The following is a 27,926-nucleotide window of genomic DNA, read 5'->3' on the forward strand; positions in this document are numbered from 1 at the left end:
TCATATATTTAAATAGGTTAAATGAGTCAGCTATATAAATCTTAACATGACTCGTATTAATCGGGTTAGGCAGATTGACTTATTTATGACCCAGATCTGATTAAATTAAATATAAATCCGATTAAGAGGCGGGTTATTGAGGGTCAAGATTTGCAGCTCTTACTGTAGATTGATAATTGATAATTGTTTATGTCCCAAAACTAAAACATAAACGAGGGCCAAAAAGGATTAAGGCCATTAAGTTACCTATCCAGTTACTGTACTAATTTTGAATTTATTCCATACGAACCAATGAATTATTAAAATGAGATTCTCTCGTTAAATCTTTCACCAAATAAAAATTATTATTTTATATACATTACTTATCGAGTATATTCGTACTTCACTCCACCTTTGATGCGTTTGCCTTCCGGTCAATTCTTGGATAGTTTTAAGTTATATGTGAGTTATATGTGAACTATAATAAAAAGGGACCGCTTCCTTCCACTTCTGGAGAAAATCTTGGGGGTGTTTTAGTTTTTCGTGGAGTTAGTTTAATTCCTTCTCTGCGTATGTTTGAGCTCGATCTGCTTCTTGGATAGCAGTTGGGTTCTTTCGATCTGGTGCGATGCTATCCGGTGAGAAAAAAATTGAAGAAAGTTGCCTTCTTTGATCCAAATATCTCATTTTGACACTGAGTTAAGACTAATTTTATCTTTTCTAAGGAACCCAGTTCGTATTCCTTGGGAACGGATTTGGAGTATGGTTTAAATTGTCTTTTATTGTACTTGTTCTTGATTTGTAGGATCTTTTCAAGTGATAAGTTACTGTTCAGGAGTTAACTGTATTTGATCGTTTGATCTTGGTTTATTATGTTTTAGGTATTTCTATTGCGTTATTAACAAATTTTTTATTGGTTTATTACCCTTACCCTAGTTATGATATACTTAGAAGTTTCAAGTGGTTTTTGTTGTCCTTCTTCAACTTTCCAATTCGGCTATTTTTATTGGGTTTGAGTTTTATTAGTTCTACTCTGAGGCAATGTTTATGCAAATATCAAGTGGTTAGAGGGAGACAAGGAAGCAAACTTCATAACTCCACCAATACTTTCTAATAGAGGAAGCTAAGAAGATAAAAGATGGGAAATAGGGATGGATCAGGTAGTGAAAGAGGTAGAAATTTTAGTAAAGTAATAAGTTACATGATTGATTCGAATTAAATAGAACTTATTTCTAACATCTGGTTTGTCTCTTGCCATTTTGTCTAGTTAAAATTTAAAATTATAGTCTTGTCAATTAGTAAAAATAGGTTCGGTCAGGCAATTTGAGGAAGTAATTGATCTCCAACCATATTAATTAGTGAGGTTGCTGAACCCATTGTAGATTCCATAGAGAAACTTGATTTTGACTCCTAAAACATGAACTAAATATTGTATGGCAAAGTTATAGATGTTTGAGCTCACAGTCCATAAATGTAGATATGTAGTAAATCTTACTTCTGAATGTTGACTAGACCTTTCAATATCAACAAACTGGTCTATAATTCTCTAGGAATTTCTGACATGAAAATTGTGCTTGAAATTCTGATAGTCTGTCACTCTGTTGGGGTTTAGGTTGATCCTCCTAGGTCATAGGCTCATAGCTAATCTTTTTTTCAATACGTCCAATGATCTCCTTGAATCATTAAGCACCTAGTTGTTATTTGACATTAGTGGTATACATTTGATGTAACAGTATGAATCCCCTTACAAGCTTTATAGGGTGTTTTCCTAGTCCTTTCTTAGGAGCTTTGAAAATGGGCATATTGGGATTGCTATTCCATAGTTGTACTGCAGGTTACTCCTATTGACCACATTTACTAATTGCTATAAAGTCAAGGTTAAAAATAATTTTTGCACTTTTGTTTGTTCGCATATATTTATAGAGCATGGTTTTCTTCTCAAGCTGATTATTATTCTTTACTTCTTTGGCCATTCTCCATTGACAGGTTTTGATATGAATAAGCTGCAGCAAGAAGCTCAAATACGTTGGTTGAAGCCTATAGAAGTTTTGTTCATCTTACAGAATCATGAGAAATTTAAGATCACTCATAGGGCCCCTGGAAAGCCACCCAGTATTATACATGTCTTCTATATTTTCAATTCACTGCTGTTATCTTGCAGATTGATTGAAAATTTGTGTCACTTTTTTGATGTATGGAGGTGACTTTCAATAGGTGGTTCTTTGTTCCTTTTCAACCGTAGAGTACTTCGTTATTTCCGCAATGATGGCCACTTGTGGCGGAAAAAGAAAAATGGGAAGAGTGTAGCTGAAGCGCATGAACGTCTTAAGGTTTTGTTTGACTAACTTGTTTTGGGCTTTGAATGAAACTTTTCTTTTTATCTATTCCTGCCTCCTATCATGGAAAGTTCTCTGTCCTGATTCTTCCACATAACAGTAATCTCATGCTTTTAATTGAAGACAACACATTCTTAATCAATTTAACTCTAGAATAGATATCCTCAGTCTATATTCTATAGTGATTTAAGCTATATCTTGAGGAGTTTGGTGGCACATTCTTCAATTCTTACCAGAAGGATCCTTGTTCATAAGAAACTTTTTTATAAGAGAATAAGGGGGTTTCATGGGCATTAGGTTATTGGTTCTTCATTCAACACAAATTGTGACTATACGCAAAGAGTTGATATACACAAAGAATTAAGATTTAACCTAGAGGAAAAATTACTCTCAATTAGATTGGGAAAGCTTCAGATGTTCAAGCTTGGCTCAGAGCCTACTTAAACATGTAGACTTCTTGAGCAAGCCTAGCTCTTCTGTGAGCAAGTCATATTGTCTGAGATTTAACATGAAGTGGCAGGTCGATTGTTACTATCCTATATTGCATCATACCTTCATTGGATGATTGTCTCTTTCATAACATATATACTTGTAATTGCTAATGTCCATATTAGAATGATGAGTTGTGAGTGTTGGATTGCTTGCTGTAGTTGCACCTAAATATGCAATAATTCACTAGTACAGATAAATCATGAATGTTCTAAACTTCTAATGTAATTACAGTAGACTTGTCATTTTTCGATCACAGCGACAAATTCACCACCTAATCTTCCAAAAGATGAAGTGAGACAAATTTGACTTTCAAATTATTTATTTAGATGGTAAGTATAAGGACATCTTTTGCCATCAATTTTTGGAAGATATGAACAAGTAGCAGCCTAATCAACTACAGTTAGAAGACTGATAACACCATTGTCTCAGAAAAAAGGGAAGCTATCTTAATCCAACGCCTGGGGGCCTTGAATTTTCTTTGTAAATCAGTAAAACATTGACCTGTAAAATATACTGTTTTCTAGGCATGCTTTATGTTGACAAAATCACCCTACTAAAATCATGTCCTTTTAAAGTATTCAGTTTTAATGATTAATATGTCCAGGTTGATAATGTTGATGTTTTAAGTTGTTACTATGCTCATGGAGAAACTGATCCATGCTTTCAGAGGAGGAGTTATTGGATGCTTGACCCGTAAGTATAGATGTTAGTAAAAAGTTTATAGATATATCATATAAGCATAGATACTGTTAAAACACTACTTACCCTTTTCTGTTGTTCTTGTATTTTTTTTATGTTGCCTGTTGGTATCATTTTGTTCCTTATTATGTATTTGCATTAATTATGCAACAACCAATGAAGGTTATTCAACATTACACTCCATGGATCATATTGTTTGCTGATGATATCATTTGAAATTTTGACTTCATAGAACTTAATTCAAAATGTTTTAGAATAAGCAGATCTAAAACTGAGTGTATGGAATGCTACTTTAGTAATTGATATTTTACTTGGGAGAAGTTCAATTATATGAAGCTCCATAGATTAATGATTTTTCATGCTTCTTGAAAAGAGCTCATTGTCATAAACATGTGACTAAAGAATTCTTTGTTCTATTGTTATCCCATCCAACCAGTTGAATGTTACTGATTCTTGAACCACTTTTTCCTATACACCTTCTGAATAGTTATGAAGTACTGAAACCTATGAAACACGGATATGGATATAGGATACAGGGATCCGCCAATACGGTATGGGGATATGACAAATTCTTTAAAGTAGGATATAGATACAACAATGATATACCAATAGATAAATAAATAAATAATATATTTTCAATCTATTGTCAACCAATACAACATATGGTAGAAAATGATGACATCTCAGAAATGATAATATAAAAGGAAAGAAAGCTACAGATTTAGTATCTACATATCTAAAATTTTGGAACAATATTGTAGTAGATATTGATACAAAACTCAAAATATTAGTGAAACACTGAAACCTAATTCAACTACTCATATATAACTAATTTGGATCTTTAAATGGCTTTGAATTTATATGTATCAAATGAACAAAGCTTAATGTATCATGAAGGATTGGATGATAATATGCACCTATAAAATTTATGTTCTATATCGTCTATTAGCACAAAAAAAAGGATTGGATAATCAAGATATGTATCAGAGGAATTTTTTTTTAAATTTAGATACTCCTCTAGCCATGTTCAATATGTATCAAACTGTATCAGAGTTTGATACACATCGGATGCCGATATGGAAGGTAAACAAAGTATTCGTGTTTCATAAACATACGAGTTATTACTGAATGTAGTTCTTTTCATATTTGCAGGGCATATGATCACATAGCTCTTGTCCAATATAGAGAAGTTCGTGAGGTTTGTTGCCTTTTTATTTGCATCGAGTTTTGCAATATCATAGTCATAATATTTACCTATTTTACCTACACAAAAATAACCATGGTACATGTACACATTTGTGGTTGGTGTGAATGTGTATCTCTCTCTCTCTCTCTCTCTCTATATATATATATATATATATATATATATATTATATACACACATATGTTTGGCAGTTGAGCAAGGTTGGCAACTCCCAAAGAAAAAAAAATAAAGAGCTATGATAGAAAAAGAAGAAAAATATATTGATAGGAGGTAGCCTTAGACATTAAAATCCACATTATAGACCTTCCTTTTATTACTTCAAAGTAGCTTTTCAATGACTAAAACTAAAATACCAGACATTAAACTGGACTAGATTTGTGATTAATTGAGCTGATAATTTCATCGCTTTTTGATAGTCATTAGAATTTGGCTAGGATATTTTTGAAGGTTTCAACAGGTTTTGATCGTGTCAGTTGGTTGACCAAATTTTGCCTACATTACTGAAGAGAGAGAGATAACACGGCTTGTAAGTTGTGTCATCACTATTAACATTATATCTTTATAAGTTGTATAACTTGTAAAACCATAATATCTTTATACCTGGCAAACCTTTAAGCAAGAATTTTGTCATTGATCCACATATTTGGTGGGCGAGTGTAATTGGCAACCTTGGATCACACGATAACATAAAGTTCTAGAAAAATGTAATAGTGAGATTATTGTTAGAAATTGTACATATTATCATATTAGTTTGGTAATATGGTCAATACTTCCATTAATAAATATTTTGATATAGATGACTACAATTGATGAGAATTGTTTGCTATTTAATTTTTTTGTAGTTACTAAATAACTACACATTTCTACAAAATTAAATATGATTAAATAAGTAATTACTAATTCCAAAAATCATATTGTGCAAATAATTTATCGGATTTTTGCATGCATACCTTTAAAATATATATTATTTGCTTGTTTGTGCCTCTAAAGTTAATATTTTTATGTATATCCCTCAAAACATATGTTATTTGTGTACATACCCACTTGATTACTTTTCAAGTTAAGTCTTAATAATTTAATAGAAAAAGACAAAAATACCCTTAATAAAGAGATGAAAACTAGAATAAGGATATTTTTGTCTTTTTATACTTGAATTGTTCAAATTTTAATGGTTAGTTAACTCCAAGGGATATCCATGTAAAATTTAAAGGTTTTAAAGAGTATATATACAAAAACCGTGTGTTTACGTGCAAATATTAAATTTAGAGGGGGGCATAGAGATATTTGAAGGGTATCTAAGCAAAAAAACCCTAATTTTTTTTAAGTACAATGTATTTTGATTTCTTACATGTGTTTGGGCAATACAATAAATACAACACCACCAATAAAGTCAAACTAAACACAAATTCACTATTTGCTGATGCATTAATCAACTGATTCAATTATGTTGGCCAATGCGGAGAACCAAACAACCACTTAAAGTTTTCACTTAATGGTCACATCTAAAGCGATCAAAAGACCATCAAAATCATTTAGTTTATGATGTATTTCATGAGAAATGAGGGCGATATTTTCGCAATGGCAAGATGGTAAATATATTGCTAGCAATGATGGCTTTGCCAGTGCCACGTGCCGTGCCACTATCGGCACGGGGCGTGTCGAGCGGCACGCAGCGTGGCACGCATTTATAATTCTTTTAATAACCTTTTTAAGGTATTTAGAGATGTTTTTGAATCTTCGGTATATCAATCTTTAATTTTTGGTTAAAATATATGTATTAAAACCTACATTATAGTGCTTTCTCTTTAGATTATTTTTGTAAATGACCTATTTTATTAAAGATAAAAATAATAGTTAAATATAAATATTAGAGCAGATAATTTAATTAAATATATTCATTAAAACTAATATTAATAATTGAACACTTGATAATATAATTAAATACTCCATAGTAAAATTGAACACATAATATTAATTGATAATAGTTCAATAATTAAAATTAATATCTAATGGAACATAAAATGACAAGGATAATCAAAGACTTTATTTGTCAGTACAAGAATAACACGAGAATTGTTGCATTAAATACTGTTGATATTATTTAAAACTTATCCATTGATAGTATTGCTCATTATAACGTCTCACATAGTTTTCATAGAAATAAGAATTTCATAATTCTTTTATGATATGATATGAATATTGAACATGCATGGTAAATACTATTGATATTTTTCAAAATTCATCTACTAATAGTATTGTTCGTTATAACGTCTCACATGGAGTATAATAAGGTGTTGTGGCTCTGATGGGTGATTGATATGCTAGTAATGATAGTGAACTTATATCATGTTGTGGGTGCACCTCTCCTAATGTCCTGCTACCTATAGACTCAAGTTCTTTATAAAAATAAAACATCTCTAAGAAGATTATGTAATAAGGATGCATGTCTCATCTCCATCAGTGCCATCAGACTAAGTCTCATCATTAGTACCATCACCATTATTATCATCAATTTTATCTAAGTCTTCTAAATGGTCAATTGATCAATTAATTTAATAATGATTAATAAAAATAGAAAAAAAATTAAAAAAAAAGACTCCATATAGCACAATGATTGGCACGGCTCGGCAAGGAGGTGTACCACTGGCACACCCCATGCCAACTGCTATGCCATTACTGGCACAGCAAGTGCCAGTCGGCACAGAGAGTGCCAGTCGGCACAGAGCGTACTGATCGGCATGGCCATCTAAGATTGCTAGTTTAGAGAAATACTTTGAGAGGGTTTTTTGACTTATTATTTGTTTTGCCTTGTTGATACTACTTTGATTAACATTGTACTGCTATCCTTATAACTTTTCTACCATTAGGCTTTGCTTTCCTGTTTGATAACTATCATTTAAAGAACACCAGGTCCATAAAGAGTAGAGTAAACACATGATAGATACTTTCATGCAAACTTTGGTTTAAGAAAAAAGAAGAAGAAAAACTTACTACTACACTAATATTATTGCAGTAAGCTTTTCAAAATGGAAATGTTTCGAGTCCTTTAATCTCTATGACTTGGATTCGTTCTTGGGGTGATATAACTGGATACATAACTTAGACTAATACTGTTACCTTCCCAGATATTACACTTGTATGGTCATACCCCCAAGTGATGTACTGAAGCACCTGGATCACTGCTCTTCTCAAAATCCTTGTCTCAGGGGTTTTGCCCTATTTGTTTTACTCCAGGCATTCTAAACTTCAGCTGACCACTATTTCTTCTTTTTCAATGTCAATTACAGTTTTGGTAGCAAATTGCTGTCACCTTATTATTGTAACCATTGTCACGCTAGCTTTACAAGTCATCTTTGGTTAGTATTACATTCATTGGTATCGGATTGCTTTTTTTACATCACTCCTTTAATTATAATTAGGGAAAATATTTTCCTGGACCGAGTTTCTCAACTCCCAACCAGAACACCAGTGTTAATAATGAGCAAGGGCTGGGTTACCTTACTCGAACTAGTGAATTAACTGAACTTTGCCAGAGCTCATGCAGTCCAGGATCTCTCGAAGAAGTTAGTTCTCAGTTTGTTACAAGGGAAGGTAAGATACAGAACTCTTAACACATTAGATTGGATAGAAACTTATGAGCAGTCGTTACTACCAGAATACACTGAAGCATTGCGGAAGCTTGAAATTCAGTTGAGTCTGGATGACGATGACAATGATGAGAACGAAGTTGGACAACCACCTTCATACTGCAGTCAGAATGAGCCAAACAATTTAGCACCTACGCTTGACTATCTTTTTGATGAATTGATACGAAAGGAGAATGATCATGTTGAAGAAACTAGAACTGAAATAACTGATTGTGGTTCCAGCATGGTTGAGATGCGGAAAAATTCAGGTGTGTGGAGATTAACCAAGATTGCTGGATCTTTATGAGATGACATTCTTATTACTGGACTAGGCTCACTTAATTGTTAGTCATATTATATGGAAGAATTTTATCTGACTTTGCCCTTTCAGTGTAATGTTCCTACTTCACCTATGCTGATTTGAGAATTTAGGAAGAGCATCCTTGTGACAGTGTTAAAGAATGACTAACAAAAAAGAAAAGTTTCTTTTGAACAACAAACTTGTCCACAATGCAAAATGGCACAAACCCTTTTTGAAGTGGATTGTTTACCGTGCTCATTCTTAAAAAGGAAAAAGGAAAACAAAAAGCAGAAAAACCAAGTAATCATGATGTTTCTGACATGTAGCCTATAAAGCCAACTTGTAGTATTAGTATAATCCATAAGACAATGAAATCTAGCCACCTTTTCATTTACATCTTAGATCGTTCTGCTATGATATACCATGTCATAAACTACTCTGAAACTTCTTGATAAGATGTAACATTTGACAGTCTTTCTTCTTTGAAGATATGTGGACAGACCTGAATCGACCTGAAACTGCTTTTGGAGCAGTGTCAAATTTCATTATGGCACAAAAACAGTGCTTTATGATCCGTGAGATTTCTCCAGAATGGGCCTTTTCTCTTGAAACTACAAAGGTACAACTTAGAGAGTATATATGTTTCATGTTTTCTGCTTTCTTACCAACATGTTGCTTTTCTCTTCAAGCATCCTTCTGTGAGTACTATATTCTGTATACGTGAAATTCATTATAGTACTCCATGTATGAAATATATTAACTACCTCAGTGCTCTCAGTTTCCTTATCAAACATGAACATGTACTAGTAGTCTAGTATAGAATTCTTCAGAACACTGCAAGACTACACCATATAGTTCCATAAACTGGAGCAAAAATTTCAGGTGAAAAAATGATGGATGTATATTTTAATTGAGCTTCAATATTTATAATACTCCCCTGCAAGCTCATATATTTTCTCTATTTTGATCCTTTACAACTGTTTTTCTTTTCACTAAATTATTGATCTGTCATTTTACTACCTCTCTCAAGTTATGATTATTGTTAGGCCTATATCATGAGGATGCTCATCAAACTTGGTCACCTTACCATCACCTTTTCTGTTAATTTAGTTACAAGAGAGAGAAGGATGTGAAAAGCTGTGGATTGAGGGGTTCAAAAACTAAAACACTGTGACACCTTTTGGTGCATGAAGAGCTATGATAATTATATGTGAATGGCTAGGAGGAGAGAAGAGAGAGAAGGATGTGAGGGGGGGAGTGTTGTGAGATAACCAGTTGACCTAAAAGTTTAAACTATTATGCAACAAACTAACAATGTAAATCATCCATATGCATCATAATGATAGATTAGGACGTGTAGCCTTCCACACTGTGCAAGAATAGATTATAGAAAATAAGGATTAGTTAGGACTTAAACGAGGTTTGAAGCTATGATCTATAGAAAACTAGCTCTACTAACTTTTGGATAACTAGCTCAAAAGTTTAAGTTAACATGTTGTTACAAGAAAGGTAGGACTCTCTAATATTCTTGTCATAATGTGAATCTATACATGATACATATACATGGTATTTTGTCCACCTTGCCCTTTGGACACAAAATAAGAAACATAAGAATATATTAATACACATGTTCTTCAACCCCTCTCTGATTCAAAAGATCAGATATCTTCTTAGTAGAAGATACATGAGGTTGACTAATAGTGCTAGCAAGAAACTAGTACCGAGCAAAATGATACGTTTAGTCCTCTCATGAAGTACTAGACTGCTAGCAATTTGTATGGCACTCCGATTATCACAAGAAAGATTAATAGCATAGGAGTTGGTTCCCTCATGTCACCTAAAAAATGGCTAAAATGAATGATCTCCTTAGTAGTCATAGACATAGCTATCTATTTTGCTTCAATTATAGAGAGTGAGATAACGCTTTCCTTGTTGCTTCAAGAGATAAAGAGTCTCTCCAAGAAACCCATAAAACCCAATGGTAGAGCAATAAATGATAGGATCGCCAACTCTTCTGACATCAAAATAAGCACAAAGAAAAAGAGATGAATCCATATATATGAAAAGAGAGTGAGTAATAGTTCCCCGCACCTTTCTAAGAATCCGAAGAAGTTTTGCATAATGAACATATCAAGAAGTTGCCACAAACTAATTAATTTACTAACAGCATAAGAGGTATTTGTTTTGGTGATACATAAGTACACAAATAGACAGAATTTTTTATATCCAGTCAGATCCAATAATGACAAGCCATCTGTAGGACGAAGCTTCACATGAAGCTCAAGTGGTATGTTACCTGCCTTATTATCAAATATATTTGCTCGACTAATCATATCATAGGCATATTTTTGGTGAGATACAAGTACACCATACCTTGAGCTATCTCAAGATGCAACAATGATGTAGAAGTTCAAACTTCAAAGTCCTTCATTTGAAAAAGCTAAAACAGGTGCTTCTATAAAGATCAAATTATTATCAATAATAATCATGTCATTTACATCATGGTTCCTAGTTTCGGCCGTAGCCGATCCCGATCCCTGGCTCGGTCGGGTATCGGTCGATCCCGCCTGAGACGAGCATGGGTAAGAGAGAAAGAAAGGGGAAAGAGAGAGAGAGAGAGAGAGAGAGAGAGAGAGAGAGAGAGAGAGAGAGGAGTAAGAGAGAGAGAAGGAGTAAGAGAGGGAAAGAGAGGGAGGAAGAGAGAGAAAGAGAGAGATGGAGCAAGAGAGAGAAAGAGAGAGAGGGAAAGAGAGAGAGAAGGAAAGAGAGAGAGGGAAAGAGAGAGAGTTTGTGGGTTGCAGCAGTAAGAGGGAGAGGGAATAAGAGAGAGAGGGAAAGAGGAGAGAGAGACATGGAGAGAAAATAAAAATTAAAAAACTATGTTAAAGAGGGAAAGATGTGGTAGTCGGTGAAGGAGAGGGAGAGTTTTTAAGGGAGAGAGTTAGTAGGAGAGAGAGTTAATTTGGGAGAGAGTTTGATAAGAGAGAGTTAGTGGGAGAGAGTTTGATACGAGAGAGTTAGTGAGAGAGAGAGAGAGTTTGATAAAAAAGAGAATTAGTGGAGACAAGGTAAGAATTTTTTTAATTTGTGTGGGAGAGAGAGAGTGTGAGTGGTAGAAAGAGGGAGAAATAAAAATTGAGAAAATAGTATTTATTTTTTAGTTTTTAGACTTTATATATGAATAATTTATATTTATATTTATATCTTATTATTATTTTTTAAAAAAATTAAGAATTTTCTGTATTTTAAAATACAGGCCGATACGGACGGCCGATACTGCCGATACTACCAGTACGTATCGTTTTTTCAGACGGCCGATCCCGATCACGATTCCGATACTTGAAACCTTAATTTACATAGAATAAGGGAACAATCGTTCTTGTAGTGATTGTTGTACAAACGTAGAATGGTTATGGGCACCCTAAATATAGCCAATCTAGGTGACTATGCAATAGAATTGCTGAAATTAAACACGCTCGATGTGCCTATTTGAGTCCTTAAATAGGTTGCGGAAGGTGATGGATATGAGATGAAGGAACTGACTAACTAGGCAGAGGTTGCATATTTCAGCCTTAGCAAATTGCCAATCAATGTGAACAACAGCCTCCTGAATAGTTGTTAAGAAGAAGTAGAAATGAAGAAGAAAAGAAAAGAGGGCCTGTCACATGTCAGTCAAAAAGACAATCGTATTAACATTAACTACACTGGTCACTAATGCTTGCTAGACTAGTAAATTAATCCAAATTTCACTAGATGAGAGCTAATTGTATGCTGAGTCATGAGTTAAGCGCCAGAAAGTGTATTGTATATACAAGGAATCTACTAGGAAAAAGTTCTGTCAAATGATAATATTTGTTACTTTGATTTATCTATCTTTTTCTCTGATTTTATTATTGACAAAATATGATGATGGATAATTATTTGGGGCCGCTTTTTTTTTTCTTTAAATTGGAAAGGACATTCAGAATCCAAACAAGCTAGAATTATTTTTCTGTACACTTCTATTAATAACTTTGCTTCTCAATTGTGATGCAAACAAATAAACTGGTCAAGAACATAAGAGCTAAAGAACTGAATGTGCAATGCAGGTTATCATTACAGGAGACTTCCTTTGCAACCCCTCAGAGTATCCATGGGCAGTGCTATTTGATAACGTTGAAGTTCCTCTAGAAATTGTTCAAAATGGTGTAATTCGCTGCCAAACTCCTTGGCATGTTGCTGGAAAGGTCAGCTTGTGCATCACAGCTGGTAATAGAGATTGTTGTAGTGAAATACGAGAATTTGAATTTCGTGAAAATCCAGATGCATCTAATTATGCTAGCACTATAAACCAATCTGAGTCAGTTAAAAGCAATGAGGAATTATTGTTGCTTAGACAATTTGTACAGATTCTTTTAGGTGGACCTGTTGGTGCATCAATTTCTAAATCTGATGATGGATCGGAATTTGATCTTTTAAGATATCTTAAGGGAACAGAAGTTGAGCTGGCTCCAGAAAAGGGAATTGATTGGATTGTGCAAGAGCTACTAAAAGACAAGTTTCGGCAATGGCTGTCATCTAAGCATCAGGAATATACTGAAGATCATTTGCTGTCTAAGAGTGATAAATGCATTATACATATAATTTCTGGCTTGGGATATGACTGGGCCTTGAATCCAGTACTCAATTCTGGTGTAGGCATAAACTATCGAGATGCAAATGGATGGACTGCTCTTCATTGGGCAGCATATTTTGGAAGGTAACTGGAACTGTTGGGAGTTCATGTGATGTTATCTATTCTCTCGTCACCTTTGAACTTAAGGAATGAAATCCATCAGATCACCTAGGAAAATGATTCTTTTTTCTTCTTTTTCTATCTTGGTGTGGAAACATTTATTAGAGATATGATAATAGTACTTTTACAGGGAAAAGATGGTGGCTACTCTTCTTGCTGCTGGTGCTTCACCTGGAGCAGTGACGGATCCTTCTTCACTTGATCCAGATGGTAGAACACCAGCTTCAGTAGCTGCTGCCAATGGCCACACAGGTCTTGCTGGATATCTTTCAGAAGCTGCACTAACTAACCATTTATTTTCTCTCCCAAAAGAACAAAGTGAGACTTACATGGGTTCTTCTGTTGCGCCGACGGAGATAGATGGAGTCGTTGATAGAATATCCCAGAGAAGAGCCCACTTACATGGTGGGACAGTGGAACAGCTTTCACTAAAAGATTCTCTAGCTGCAATAAGAAATGCAGCTCAGGCTGCAGCACGTATACAAGTTGCCTTCCGTGCATACTCATTTAGAAAGCAACAAAGTGAATCTCTGCATGATGTATATCAACTTTCATCTGCAATAAAGTCACAAAGGGCCAGTTCTGGATTTTCTGATGTTAAGTTTGATAAAGCTGCTCTGTCTATTCAGAAGAACTATCTCCGTTGGAAGAGACATCAAGAATTTCTATCACTAAGAAAGCATGTTGTGAAGATACAGGTAACTGAATTTTTCTCTGTATCTTGGACGAGCATGTAAAATTGCATAGTAAGAGGGTTTCTTTTTCATCTCTTTACTTTTAATAAGTTTGTTACTGTACTTATGCATGCTCAGTGTTATATCTTTCAATAGCAATCCCATGCCTAGATAAAGAAGGGTTCATTAGGCAGCGTGCCAGGCAATGTAAAACTTTTGCCAAGGCAACCATGAAAAATGGATCCTCAATTCCTTTCAACTTTGAGTAAAAAGTTGAATGGAGGAAATTAATACACATTACCAATTCTAAACAATTGGAACCAAAGGCTTGATTGTTGACTATTGATAATTTCCATGTCTTACAGATGTTAGGCAGACAATTTGGCAGTTGAGTCACTGGAACCATCAACCATCAAATCATCAATTCATATTAAGAAGTTTGTAGGAAATTATAGGTATCACCATTGACTAAAGATTAACTTGCTAGAATTTTTTGCAGGCTTCATATGTCTTATTGGACCATTGATTTCTAGGAAAGCTAGTATTGCCTATAGTGTTTGATAAATAGGTCAACCTGCTGTAATTGCTTGCAAGCTTCATAAGATTTATTGGGCCGTTAAGTAATATTTGATGCCATCCAACAATGATGGAACTTAGTTTGTTTTTAATGGTTATGTTCATCCATAGTCTGATTGACTCTGTACTAACAATCAAGACAATTATTATGTGCATATCAAGCACAATTGTATCTAGATTCATGTATAATTTTTTATATCCAGTAGCAAATTTACTTCATGTTCTTGGAAAATTGTGGCATTTGAAGCATGAGAGCTTGATCGATCACATCATAATTTTAAGAAATTTCATAGACAGATTTTTCCCACTGGATTGTCTTTAATGTTTCTATAACTCCAAAACAGAAATGAGCATAAGAGAAAACGTTAAACCACCTCCCTTTCTGCAACTTTAAGTGGTTTCAGTGTACTGCATATGGATCTGGCTTTGCACTAAGAGAGACTACATTATGGGATTCTTAAACTAAAGAATGATTCACGTGCGTCATGCTATATTTATTAGATGTGCGTCATCAAATACATTAAACCAAACAGCCTTGTACTGATTGGTTCTTAATAATTTAATTCTTCAGTTGAAGGTGTTGTGCACTTATTTCTCATAGATTTTTCCTTTTATTTTGTTTTAACCTTTACAGACCCATGTAAGAGCTCATCAAGCCAGGAAAAAGTACAAGGATTTTCTCCAGACAGTTGGTGTCCTGGAAAAGCTCATACTCAGGTGGCGTCGTGGAGGAGTCGGGTTACGAGGATTTCAAGCTGAAGCAGAACCAATTGATGAAGAGGAAAAGGACATACTCAAAGTTTTCCGCAAGAAAAAAGTTGATGCAGTTGTTGATCAAGCTGTCTCAAGGGTTCTATCTATGGTAGATTGTCCCGAAGCACGGCAGCAGTACAGGCGGATGCTTGAGAGATACCAACAAGCAGAGGTAACAACTGAAAAGTTACAAACCACAACAATTCCTCAACTCATTTTCTAATTACCAAATTTTAACAAGAAAAAAGATTTCCTTGTTTTCCTTTTGCAGACTGACCTAGGTAAACCAGATCTTTGACCAGGCAAAGTCAAGATTCAACGATATCTACAACTTACCAGAAAATGCCGACATGTAGTTCAGTTCATACCCAAATCATGAACATTGATTTTGATGATTAAAATTTCGGTTGTGAACCCAGATATTTATTATTCATGTTGCTTTTCGTGTTTATATCATGGTTTAGATATCAATAATTTTGCTTACAAGCAGTTAGTCCCAACAGAAGTTTGTAGGTTTAAGAGTCTGTATATAAGTTGGTAGGGCTTAGCTGATAATATTCCCATAATTTTCTTGCTCAACTCATCTTGAAGTTGTACGGTGACTTTGTCTTGTTATATGGAGAGAAGCAAGGTTACAGATCCTTACACAGTAGATGCATCATTTCTCATGATTTGGAGCATTTCTGGTATATCATGGATTGCTGAAAGAAACATGAATGTTGATATTTTGACATAGTTGTCTTTAAAGATCAAACACATGGACTAATTTGCTTTGACTTATATGATTTGAAGAAAGAACTGAATAGTTCTATCATATGGCATTTTGTGAATGTCCTAGAATTTGAGTCTTTCACATACAATATTTGATTCATTTGCATATTAAAGATCTTTATTAGTTTTAAGCTAAAGGCATTAATGTGATTTGTCTTGCATTGCATGATCCAGAGTAATCCAGGAACTATTTTTAGTATACATGAGACCAACTCTAAAATTTCTGGAGATTGTAGGGATAACTGAATGTTGCTAAAATAAATGCCAGTATACATTCAAATCTAGCAGTTAACTCATGTGATAACAATGGAATGGCAGAGAAAATGCAGCAAGAACCAAGTACATGGGATAATAATTAATCAAGCTTTTGCACGATCATTTATGAAGGTCAGCAGCAATACAAAAGACCAACAGCAATCCATCCGTCCAGAAACTACATTAGAAAAACTGAGCATCTAATAAGAAATACTGGCAGTCTCAATACTAGAGCAATCACTACCAATCTTTTAAAACAGATATAACGAAGAACAGTCACCAGCACTACAGGTTCCATTAATCAGAAAAGATAGTATCTTGGGTGGTTGGTAACTTGGTACTATAGCCACTGCCATGTTCCGTGACGAATCTCAGGCATAGTTGAGGCGGAAAATGTCATTCAACACGTAGAAACTTCCCTGTGGTGTTGGCATTAAATGGAACATCTGCGGCAGTGGACATAAGTAAATTAAAGAAAAATGAAATATCTCATTTTCTGTTGCATCAGAAATTAACCAGAACATAACTAGAGCACTTAGCCAGATGCTACTTTTACCAACAACAAATTCCAAATGTCCAAGAAGAAAAATGAAATATCTCAAATAAGTATGCAAACTGGGTTTCAATCCGTGGCACACCCGTCTTCAACTTATTAAAAAAATAAAAAAAGAGAAAAGAAAAAGGTAAAAGGAAATATATTTACTTGAGCTAAAGGGGTGGGTGAGACTGAATCTCTGTTTATCTTAACCTAAAAGTTAATATATTTGATAGGATAGCAAGATACTACTGACCCTTATCCCCCAATAGGAGAAGATCATAAACGTCAGTCAGAGAGAGATTGTAAGACAAGAAGACATTTGAGGTTATTCTTGAAGTTTGCTTGAGCCATCACTAGCAAACCAAGATGCAAACAAGATGAACAATTATATAATATCCCAACCACAAATAAAATTTGATAAAAGATGAAGCTTATATACCTACTGATGGAAGGCCTCAAGCTTTGCTGATCCATTAGATAAGCTCTCTCTTATAAGCTTCAGTTTTACAAAAAAATTAAGGGCTTCATCTCACTGAGATCGTAGATTGTATAGGTTTCAATCAGGCACCATTACAATGCATCAAAGAAATTAAAGCTCATCAGCTTGGGAGAGGTAAGTGATATTCCCTAGGGTCAATAACATTTGAACATAATACAAGGTAGAATAACTGCTTTTGTTAGAATAAGGATAACAGCTAAATATTTCTTTCAAGTAATTTCTCGAATATCAGCTAATCATTTTGACGCGTTGGCATCTCAATGCATATTAAACAACAATAGTCCTTTATCTGATAATTTCAACCAAGATAAACACAAGAGCTCCTTTCATCTCTATATATAGCCCCACCAAGATGACCAAAATTTAGATTTTTTCGCTTCTTTGATTAACTGAACTTTAGATTAACCTAGGCTGGGCTCCCTTTATCTTTTTACAAACATAACCACAAAATAGGTTGAGACGTAAAACAATAGAACAGAACTAGGTTTGCTTACAAATAAATAAAAAATTCCACTGATCATGGAAGAATTGAAAGACAGGAGTTGCTAACGTAAGAACTTTTCTAGAGTTAAAAGGCCACCAGAATCATACTGCACAGCAAACTGGGACAGGAGTTGCTAGGTTTGCTTACAAAGAAATAAAAACTTTCCACTAATCATGGAAGAACTGAAAGACAGGAGTTGCTAAGTTAAGAACTTTTCTAGAGTAAAAAGGCCACTAGAATCATACTGCACAGCAAACTGGGACCTTTTGTATAACATGAAAACCAGTGATATTTCTCTCATTAATCGTAAACTCAATTCTTCATTGGATATGGATCAGGTAAAATTACAAAGTTTGGTACATAAACACCTATCACTTTACTTAAAACTATTCCAATTATCGACTTCAAAGTCAGGAAGTTATTACCATCAAACAGGAAATATTATTAACAGTCAACATATAAAATATCTGGTTTCAAATGTAAGCTACGTGAAATAGACAAATAAGGTAATAGTAGCATACAATTAATATTACATGATATACAATTGAACTTGGGCCGAGTAAACGAGACCAAAGAAATAGATTATGCATAGCTTACAATACGAAATTTCACAAAAATGATATAGAGGACGTTATCATATAAGTTCACTTATATTTCATTGTACAGAAAGAGGAATACTAAATACCTGTACAAATAAATAACCATATACAAACTCAAAAAGAAACAATTTGACGAGAGTAAACAACACACCTTAACCCATCCAAACCTTAAGAACCCGAGATATGATCGAGAAGGAAGGGGACCAAACCTGGCTAAACTTGAGAGGATACTGCTCGCCGCCGACCTGAAGCGATCCACTGACGAACACGATCACACCACCAGCAGGACCAGACGTCTGGCAATCGACGGTGGAGATGCTATGCGCGCACTGCTGGAAAGGGAGAGAAGCAATCTTGGCCGCAATGGCTTGCGCCCCTTGGGTCTTCGCTCCCTCGAAGGTTAGCATCGAGTTATCCTGGTAAAGCCCCACGAGATCCGCGCGGTTGTGGTCAAACGTGCGGTAATAGTGCTCCACAAAAGCCTTTGCTAAGGAATCCGGATCCATCGCCATTGCGGCTGTGGTAGTTCCTTTCTCGGTTGAGACAAAAACCCTTATTTTCCTCCGCCGCCGCACGAGGTTTTGGTGGGTTAGTGTGGTTCTCGAGGAGGAAACGAGAGAACGAGGAGCCGGGATCCGCGGCGTTATTTGTATTTAGGGAACCTGATGGCAATCGGGTCGGGTTCGTATCGGGTCGAATTGGGTAAGTTTTAAATTTTAATTAATATAAATTATTCAGATTTTTATATATTATTTAGATTATTAATATTAAAAAAAAACACTCTATAGTTTACTTTTTATTGTCATTTGCACTCTAGGTTATTGGTATTTATCATTCGAACTCTGTATTATAGGTTTTAATCTTTAAAAACATTAACTTGATAACATCCGATGGTAAAAAATAAAAAAAATTCTATACATTAATTATCCCTTTTTTTTTATTAAAATAAGGATAAATTATTCAATGACACGTATGATTAAGTTTACTAATGTATATAGTTATTTTCGGTTAAAAACTAATGTTAGGATAGTTTTCAGGATTAAACCTATAATATAGGAGTCGAATAATAAATATCGATAATGTATGATGTAAATGATAATAGAAGTAAAATAAATGCTGGGTGTTTTGATTAATTTCCCATAATTTTGTTATGGGATAAACAGATTATATAGGTCACAATTTAGTGATCGTTTGTGAGCTGAAAATTTGCCACCTTTTATTTGTACCAATTGGATGAGATGAGGGGGTCAATTTTATTGTGGTGGAAGGATGATTGCTATAACCACAGATGCAAGTGAAAAGAATGAGAAAGAGACCTTGATATAAATTTATCCGAAATGATTACACCATAAACCTTTATTTTAATGTGTAATTACAACCATGAATTCCTTCTTTGCTGAAGGACATGTATTCTTCACATGTTGAACAAATAAAAGAAAAATGTCAAGAACTGTTCTCTATGTACACTCGTATTCCTGGCAATGAAAAGCTTTAAACCTTTTGTATATCTTACATGATGGAGGATATCATTAGACGACTCCAGGTTCAGAAATGTCTCCTTCTAAATGTTGCAGATGGTCAAATTTTGAATCTGTTTGTGTCTGGCTTCGTGTATTTGATATTTAAGAATCTTGTGGTCTTCTACTACAACCACTGTGTTCTTAAATGGCATGCCAGACATAAGATACTTGTTCCAGCTCCAAAATCATCCCTGAATGAAAAAAGAAGGTTACAGTAGATTGCCAGTAAAAGGCCAATACGCATTAATGGCACATATGCAAAGCGTGCATGACATGAGAGAACAAATTACATAAGAGTCATGCACACACTGAACAGCAATAGAGAATTTTCGTCTCATTATAGTAGATCAAACTGAAGTTGATGGAGCTTCTCGACGAGCAATTGTACAGTCCAGCATTGATCTAAAAGAGCGGTCCTGGCATCAGCCATGGTGATTTTGCCTTGTCATCACTATGCAATTGCTGTAGCGGTCAGAAATGGCAGATTGATATCTTATAATTCAAGAACTGTCTCACGGCAGAAGCCATGGCAGATTGTAACCTATCGAACATATTCAAGTTTCTTATTCTGTTTATATGACTTATATCTTGTCCTCCTTTCAAGGATTAATATGAGGAAAGTTAGCACAGTGTTTAACTTTTAACTACATTGGTTGTCAATCACTGGCAGCAGCCATGGCAGATTGTAGCCTATAGAACATATTCAAGTTTCTTATTCTGTTTATATGACTTATATCTTGTTCTCCTTTCAAGGATTAATATGAGGAAAGTTAGAACAGTGTTTTAACTTTTTAACTACTTTGTTGTCGATCACTGGCATCTCAACTATAGGAAATTCCTACCGCTGGGGTTGCAGAGAATATATGGTCCACTGTTGCTCATCAACTATATAATCAAAGAATGCTAGGTCCTTTAACATAAAAAAAGTGGAGTTTCATTTATCAATAGAAAATAAGAAACGGACAAAAATGTGTAATGGATGATTCTGCTATCAAATAGAAGCGAATCTAGTAGGAAGCATATGATAAATGATGTATCTAATTTGATAGTTGTCAAGAGTTAAGCTTACTCACCATTGTTAGAAGATGTAACTTTCCTTTTTTTCTAATTCCAAACTATTGACATTTTTTAATACTCTGTTTTGATAGTATAATTATGATTCTCTTATCTTCTTTTTTCCTTCTTACTCTTTGATTTTTCTCTTTTGATTGAATTTGATATGTTGATTACATAGTTGTAACTTATCTTATAAATATAGACAATTCAGAAAAATTACTTACAACCTCCTTGGGCTGGTTCATGGCAACTACCATGCAGCATGAAACATATGGCCTCGTTTAGTTCGTACATAAAGTTTTTTAAGAATAACTTTATATACACCTCTTAAAAGTAAATTAAGTACATCTATAACTTTACTTACATTTTGTTATTTAGTTGTAAAATGTAATGACTATCTTGAATAAATTTATACAAGAATCTGTGTTTGGCCACTAACTATGAATAAGTATTGTACTAAAAATTTTGCTTAGAAAATATGCATAACTTTATCACCTTTTACCTATGATAAAATTTTGTGCATAACTTGACTTACCTTATACAAGGTTTGCCTAAAATATAAATAAGTGTTTGGTTGCACAATGTATTTAAGAGAGTCCTAATTTATGAATAAGTAACCCTTATGTACGAACCAAACGCCACCGTAATATATCCAATTAAACATATTGATCGATGTTGATTGATTCTCATTTTTCATCTTATGACATTCTAAGAATAATTATATATGTATTGCTATGTTGTACCTTTCACCGTTTCTTCGTGTCTCTTTTTAGAGTTGTGGAATGTGAATTTGTGTGACCAAAATACTAACAACATAGAGAATTCTGAATTGATCAAATTGCTTACTAAATAAGATTCCAATTGAATGAAATTAATTGTTAAGGCAATGAAATGAAGTAAAAGAAATGCTTACTCTTTGAAGAAGCCCCGCACCTAATCAGGCCCATGATTGCCCGCCATGGATAAAGCTCATGCCAACATCCTCCAATATCATTTCCATATATGGCTACTTGATCTTTTTGAAAAATCGAGCTACTTCTCTGTACAGCTGCTCCTCTTCAAATGGCTTCGAGACATATCCATCCATTCCACTTTTTAAGCACTCCTCTTGTGTTGCCTGGATCACATCAGCTGTCATGGCCAATATTGGAATGTCCCAGTGCAGAAAATCTCTGCAAGTCTCTGATGATACTTCTCCTTGTTTAATGCGGTCATTTAGATCAGCTTCCAGCTCCCTTATCCTCCTGGTAGCTTCGAATCTGACAGAAAATCAGAGAGTTTACTCAAGAGTAAAGATTTTTTACTTGGTTAAAAAATTCAGAAGTGTGATCAAGACCAGAAACTCATTATTCTAAAATCTAACAAGAGAATATCAAGAACCAAGTTAAGATATCTCATAGACAAGGCTCTTGCCTCAATAATGTTAATCCATTTGGAGAAACAATTACAAATATACAGCTTTTAACACATATAACCAAGTGGCAGAAATGAAGTATGATTAGGTTAGAACCCTGCTAATAAAAGTAAAACAAAATGAAGCAAGTAAAATATATACCCATCAATCTCGGGCATTTGAATATCCATGAAACAGGCATCAAAAGAGTGTGGTGGTTTCAGCATCATGATCGCCTTTTCCCCACCATCAACACAAGTTACTTTAGCACCATACTTCTTCAGAGCACCCGAAGCTACTCTGAGATTCACTATATTGTCGTCTACAACAAGAATTTGCTTCCCATGAATCAGGCTGTGCAAGGATGGACTACTGAGCGCTCCATTTCTGTAATTTTCTTTATCTTCACTACCTAAAGCTCTCTGCAAAGACACCTGCAGCATGCTTGCTCTGAGGGGCTTCATGATTATAGTTGAATTGTATTCCTTAGAACCAGGTAAGCTACTCTTGATAGAACTTGTAGGATTAGCTAAAACAAAAAGTTTTGGAATATCTGGTTGGTCTACATTCCTCAATTCACTAATAAAATGAGGATAGAAATCAGCCTCCTTTATCCAGGTTTCCTCATCAATAAGCACCAACTTTACAAGCAATGCCCCATTAATAATTCTCGGAAGGACTTGAATTAAGTCCTTGCTCAATTCAGCATGAATTCCTAGCCTTTGCAAATGGTACTTTGTAACCTTGGCACGGGAAGATCTGTGGTCGACCACCAATGCAGTCATCCCTTGAAATTCAGATACTTTATAGTTTTTTATATTAGCATAAGCTCTTGTAAGGACTGCAGTAAAGGTGAAAGTAGAACCAATCTGAGGTATGCTCACAAATCCAATCTCTCCCCTCATGAGACCGACTAAGCACTTACTGATGCTTAGTCCAATTCCAGTTCCCCCATGGATGCGAGAAATTGATGGACGCACCTGCATAAAAGGAGTGAACATGCGGGATTGGGCTTCCAGAGGGATCCCCACTCCTGTATCTTCAACAGATATGATTAGGTTTATCAGATCAGATGAGGTGGTTAACAAAGAAGACTGCCCAGAAGAACATAACTCCAGACTGAACATCTTTAAGTTCTTCCAGCTATGCCTTCTATCTGCCACTGGAAATCCACTTACGGTGTTGCTGTATTCAGCTATTTCTGTTTCTAATGAATCTAGCACCTCTTCAACAAGATGAACAGTCACGTAAATGTGTCCTTTTTCTGTGAACTGCCAAAGAGAGGTGTAAATGACAAATGTTTCAAGAATACAAATTTCCTTGTTTCCTGTTAACATCAAATGAAGATGCTTACTTTGATTGAGTTTCCCATGAGGTTTGTGATGATTTGCCTCATTCTCCCAGCATCACCGATGAGAGTTTCTGGAACTTGATCAGACACATATACTGCCAACTAAATTATATGAAAGAGCTGAATGAAGTTAGGGGATGAACTATGAAGACAAAAAAAAATTATTTGATAACATGATGTTGAGATCTCTTAGATACCTCTAATCCACTCTCCTGAGCCTTGCCACAGAAGAGAGACATTATGTCATCCAAAACTGCTCGCAGATCAAATGGGACAGCCTCGAGCTCAAGCTTACCAGATTCAATCTTTGCCTGATCAAGAACCTCATTTATAAGCGACACCAGAGCTTTTCCACTGGCCTGTGCAGTTCTGACATAGTCTTGTTGAGTTATATCCAAATCAGTATCCACAAGCATCTGCAGCATTCCTGGAAAGGTGCGAATTGTCAAGACCATCTCATGCTAAGCCACCAAACTTTTATTGGTCTAACAGAAGTTTTAAATTGTCACCTAGAACACCGTTCATTGGAGTTCTGATCTCATGAGAAACAGTTGCCAAGAACTACAGACATGAAAAGGAACTGTTGTTATTAGAAGTACAAGCCAAATAGGTATAATTGGTGAAAGATCAAAGTACCAAATTCTATCAACCAGATACTAAGTTTTCATGAAAATTGGCAAATATCGAAACTAATACCTGAGATTTAGCAACATCTGCAGCTTCTGCACGCTTTTTGAGTTCCATCATTTCTCGATAATCATCTTCCACTTTTGCAATGCGGTTGACCGTCGCATGAAATATGTAGCCGATCAGTAAAACAATCACAAATGTTCCAATTGACGTCGTAATTGCAAGCCAAGGCAATGGTGACTTTTGCTTGTACCTGTTGAAATAAATATTTATATAAGATTACATCCCTGACTTGCTCTCCTGAAAAAGTGATTTATATCAAAGATGAGATCAATTACCTGCAATGCATCTCATGCTTTCTTACTGGATCTCCAAAGTTAAGTGAGCTGTTATGATATATATTGTTACCAGTCACATTGGAACCATACATGCTGATCTGACCGTTAGTGGTATCATACACATTGACCATAATGGACTGCTTACATGCAAGTTGGTGGAGTAACTTATCCACCAGTGCTTCTACATCAAATATTCCACCTAAATACCTGTTTAGGACAGTTAATGGATCTTTATGTGTCCTGAACACATTAGCTGAATGCTTTATTACCCTCTCAGAAACTTGAAACATATAAAACTCACCCTATGACTGCTTGAATACGTTGAGCTGGAGTTGCATTTGAAGGAAGCTCAGGCTTATATACTGCATAAGTCAGAATAACTCCTAGACGATTTGATTTTAGAAGCTGAAAAGGAGCAGTTAAGACACCTTTCCCAGACTCTCTAGCTCGTAGTATGTTCTCACGATCTTCCTATATGAATAGACATTTTAGATTGATGATCAAACATGATAAGATGACAAGAAAAGCCGAACTATATCAGACAAAGTTTCAGAGCCAGTAGCAAAATGATCAACAGTAGGATATGGAGAACATTTAAATGAAAATTGAGAATCAATTAGCTGAATGATAAGTATCACTTGAAGTTATCAAATAAAGATGAACTGGTGAAAGATAATGACTTGAACTATAAGCTATTCTTAGGCTCAATCAAACACTTACTCACAGTAAGAATTGTGGTAAACACTAGGAAATGATAATGATGTATACGAAATTATCTTAGCCCATAAAAACAGGTGAATTCCACCTAGAATCTTCCAGGTATTTGCATGTATGGTATTATGATAATGATGAAGTATAACAGAAGGCAAGATCACATGGAAAAATTTAACTTGGGCCTCACATTTCCAGATAACATATCCAGAGACACGACATGTTTGTAGGTATCTTGGGCAAAAATAACGGGAGCATATTCCTCTGCATCAGGTGATGCCTCCTGGATCTCAGCTACTGCCTTGTCTCCCCGAACCGGGGATTGCTTAGAGGAGTACATCTTCTTTATGATCCATCCTTGCTTCTTTTCAAACTGCTCTCTTTCAGAGTGGAGCACCTTCACCGCGTAAGCCACTCCACTGGTAAGTGGCCTCTCAAAAGCAGTTCTTTCTGCATACCTTGCAAATGTCATCTGCAGGACATGGATTTAGCATCACATAAGTCAATTTCCTGAATTTCGGCTGAAAATAGCCCGAATTAAGCACTACTAAGGAATAGAAGTTCCATTTATTCATTGATATTGGCAACAGTATAAGAAACACAAACTAATTAGATCAAGAAAGAAGGAAAAGACAAGAAAAGTCATTGCCTGATCAATGGCAGATGGCTCTTTGGCATGGTGAAAGGTTGAGACCAGGATTGCCAAGGCCTGGAGATGGTTCATGCTCACATTGAACTGATCCTGAAGCATCCTGGCACGCTCGTCGCACATATTTGCGAGGATCTCTCTCCTCTTATCAATAGCTTGGGAGTTCATTAACAAGAAAATCCAAAGAGAGCCCACAAATCCAGCAACCACCCACAAGAAGAGGAGCTTCCACCACCATGTTTCTCTGACCACTTTCGATGGGAAGTAGTGGTTATAAAGATGGCTCCTCCAGCCTTTCTGCGAGAATTTCTCCGGCAACTCCACCCAGAGATTGCTCTTACTACTGGTAATCAAGCTAGTCTTCTTCTCCATTACCTCAGCATTGGAGAACCATGTCATGGGGATCTCCAACATACCATTAAAACAAGGTACAGGAACACTGCAATCCAGCCTATACTTCAACCAAAGAACTGATCCAAGTGGTTAGCCAATCTGACACTGGAACACTAAAAAAAAGAAAGAAAGAGCCCAGCTAATAAATGGAAGGGGCTGTGGAGGAACAGAAGCGTGTGCACCACAGTAGCCTTCAATGCAAAAAGGAAACTTCTCCCTCAGACCATCTCAAACAGTCCTATCTAGCTCACAGTTGAACACTAAGCCACAGTATTCGAACTTATAAGAGAAAAGAAATTGGAGAGATCATCATACCCATAACCCATATCTAAACATACATCCCAAGTATCTAAAATTGAAAACGAAACCCAATTCCCCAAGCAAAGGAAGAACCTTTTGACATCCTTTCACTGCTTGGACCCCTCAACCTCAAAATCCATATGATAAACCACTAAAAACCTTAAAAAGATCAAATCTTGGAGAACAAAGCAAGGACAGAGCAACAAAGCAGACTAATCTAGACAAAACCCATCAAGGAATCTGGCTCAAAATCTCAGTTTCCTCAATCTGACTTCCGAAAATCAACCACACTATTTGGTCCCAAGGGGTTGACCCGGAACAGGGGAAGAAGGGGAGGGATAAACTGGATGATGTGGTGATGATAGAAGGAAGTCCTTATTCATGGGTTCTGGGAAAGAAGATTCCTGAGAGAGAATAAGGGAGAATAATAAGTTATGGGAGAGACATCTGATTGCGAACGCCATTATCTACCCAAAGAAACTAATAAATTTAGGAAGAGAGAGAGAGAGAGAGAGAGAGAGAGAGAGAGAGAGAGAGAGAGCGCTAGGGACGAAATTATCAGGTAGTTATTTTCATTTCACACCCTACATTATGTATTTATCTCTCTTTCCACCCTACCTTTTAACTACTTTTTATTCGACCTCTGCGTTCCTTTTATTTAATAAAATACCAAAAATCACTCCGTGTTTCCGATATGCTCAATTGGACCAAAAGTTAATCTATCAAAGTAGACACTAACCCTAATATTATTTTAACCTAACTAAACATATCAAATAAAAGAAATATCCTATGTGTGATAACATGGATTGGATGCCGGCCTACTACTACTACTACTACTACGAATTGGTCCAATGCATCATCGCATTAATTCTACACATTCGTCGATCTTAATCATATTTAAAACACACTAATAGTAGCTCAACAATTCAAATGCGCGTGATCGAAATCATTTAGTACCATATGATTAATGCTGTAGCCTGCAACTTTTATTAGACAAAAACTAAGTAGGGAAAAAGAATTTAATT

General features: G+C 35.3%; 3 protein-coding genes across 5 annotated transcripts; 1 reads left to right on the forward strand and 2 right to left on the reverse strand.

Moving 5' to 3' along the window:
• Positions 1-391: 391 nt before the first annotated feature.
• LOC140791945 (calmodulin-binding transcription activator 4-like) lies at positions 392-16,066 on the forward strand. Of its 2 annotated transcripts, XM_073142675.1 has the most exons (13): positions 392-617; positions 1,966-2,091; positions 2,194-2,309; positions 3,412-3,500; positions 4,659-4,704; positions 8,130-8,301; positions 8,366-8,605; positions 9,126-9,256; positions 12,726-12,863; positions 13,026-13,375; positions 13,542-14,109; positions 15,296-15,586; positions 15,686-16,066. In XM_073142675.1, the coding sequence occupies exons 1-13, from the start codon at positions 608-610 to the stop codon at positions 15,710-15,712; spliced, it is 2,304 nt and encodes a 767-aa protein (XP_072998776.1). In that variant the 5' UTR covers positions 392-607; the 3' UTR covers positions 15,713-16,066. The 2 variants fall into 2 exon arrangements, with proteins under 2 accessions (XP_072998776.1, XP_072998775.1); XM_073142674.1 differs by having other exon boundaries at positions 12,726-13,375.
• A 474-nt stretch (positions 16,067-16,540) lies between these two features.
• LOC140793117 (nuclear transport factor 2B-like) lies at positions 16,541-19,182 on the reverse strand. Its single transcript, XM_073144490.1, has 2 exons — positions 18,770-19,182; positions 16,541-16,886 (listed from the first exon to the last, which is right to left on the reverse strand). Exons 1-2 carry the CDS (start codon positions 19,070-19,072, stop codon positions 16,812-16,814), a joined length of 378 nt encoding a protein of 125 aa, XP_073000591.1. The 5' UTR covers positions 19,073-19,182; the 3' UTR covers positions 16,541-16,811.
• Positions 19,183-19,855: 673 nt separating this feature from the next.
• LOC140792426 (probable histidine kinase 3) lies at positions 19,856-26,754 on the reverse strand. Of its 2 annotated transcripts, none has more exons than XM_073143425.1 (11): positions 26,209-26,754; positions 25,750-26,031; positions 25,150-25,319; positions 24,849-25,055; positions 24,577-24,763; positions 24,390-24,441; positions 24,078-24,307; positions 23,884-23,982; positions 22,692-23,800; positions 22,070-22,395; positions 19,856-20,271 (listed from the first exon to the last, which is right to left on the reverse strand). In XM_073143425.1, exons 1-10 carry the CDS (start codon positions 26,620-26,622, stop codon positions 22,143-22,145), a joined length of 3,003 nt encoding a protein of 1,000 aa, XP_072999526.1. In that variant the 5' UTR covers positions 26,623-26,754; the 3' UTR covers positions 19,856-20,271; positions 22,070-22,142. The 2 variants fall into 2 exon arrangements, with proteins under 2 accessions (XP_072999526.1, XP_072999524.1); XM_073143423.1 differs by having other exon boundaries at positions 22,050-22,395.
• Between the last annotated feature and the right edge of the window lie 1,172 nt (positions 26,755-27,926).

Source organism: Typha latifolia, chromosome 7 (assembly GCF_019914945.1).
Source record: "Typha latifolia isolate L0001 chromosome 7, TyphaL0001v2, whole genome shotgun sequence".
Taxonomy (NCBI): domain Eukaryota; kingdom Viridiplantae; phylum Streptophyta; class Magnoliopsida; order Poales; family Typhaceae; genus Typha; species Typha latifolia.

What these genes read in the sequence shown, in the direction of transcription:
- LOC140792426 (XM_073143425.1), bottom strand. Translation starts at nt 26,622, where the DNA reads ATGTTGGAGATCCCCATGACATGGTTCTCCAATGCTGAGGTAATGGAG. An exon ending in AGCCATCTGCCATTGATCAG is followed by an intron (nt 26,032 to 26,208) that starts GCAATGACTTTT and finishes CATGTCCTGCAG; the next exon opens with ATGACATTTGCAAGGTATGC. An exon ending in CAGATGTTGCTAAATCTCAG is followed by an intron (nt 24,442 to 24,576) that starts GTATTAGTTTCG and finishes TCATGTCTGTAG; the next exon opens with TTCTTGGCAACTGTTTCTCA.
- LOC140793117 (XM_073144490.1), bottom strand. Translation starts at nt 19,072, where the DNA reads ATGGCGATGGATCCGGATTCCTTAGCAAAGGCTTTTGTGGAGCACTAT. An exon ending in ATCCTCTCAAGTTTAGCCAG is followed by an intron (nt 16,887 to 18,769) that starts GTTTGGTCCCCT and finishes CCACTGCCGCAG; the next exon opens with ATGTTCCATTTAATGCCAAC.
- LOC140791945 (XM_073142674.1), top strand. An exon ending in AGCATGTTGTGAAGATACAG is followed by an intron (nt 14,110 to 15,295) that starts GTAACTGAATTT and finishes TAACCTTTACAG; the next exon opens with ACCCATGTAAGAGCTCATCA. An exon ending in AGAGATACCAACAAGCAGAG is followed by an intron (nt 15,587 to 15,685) that starts GTAACAACTGAA and finishes TTCCTTTTGCAG; the next exon opens with ACTGACCTAGGTAAACCAGA.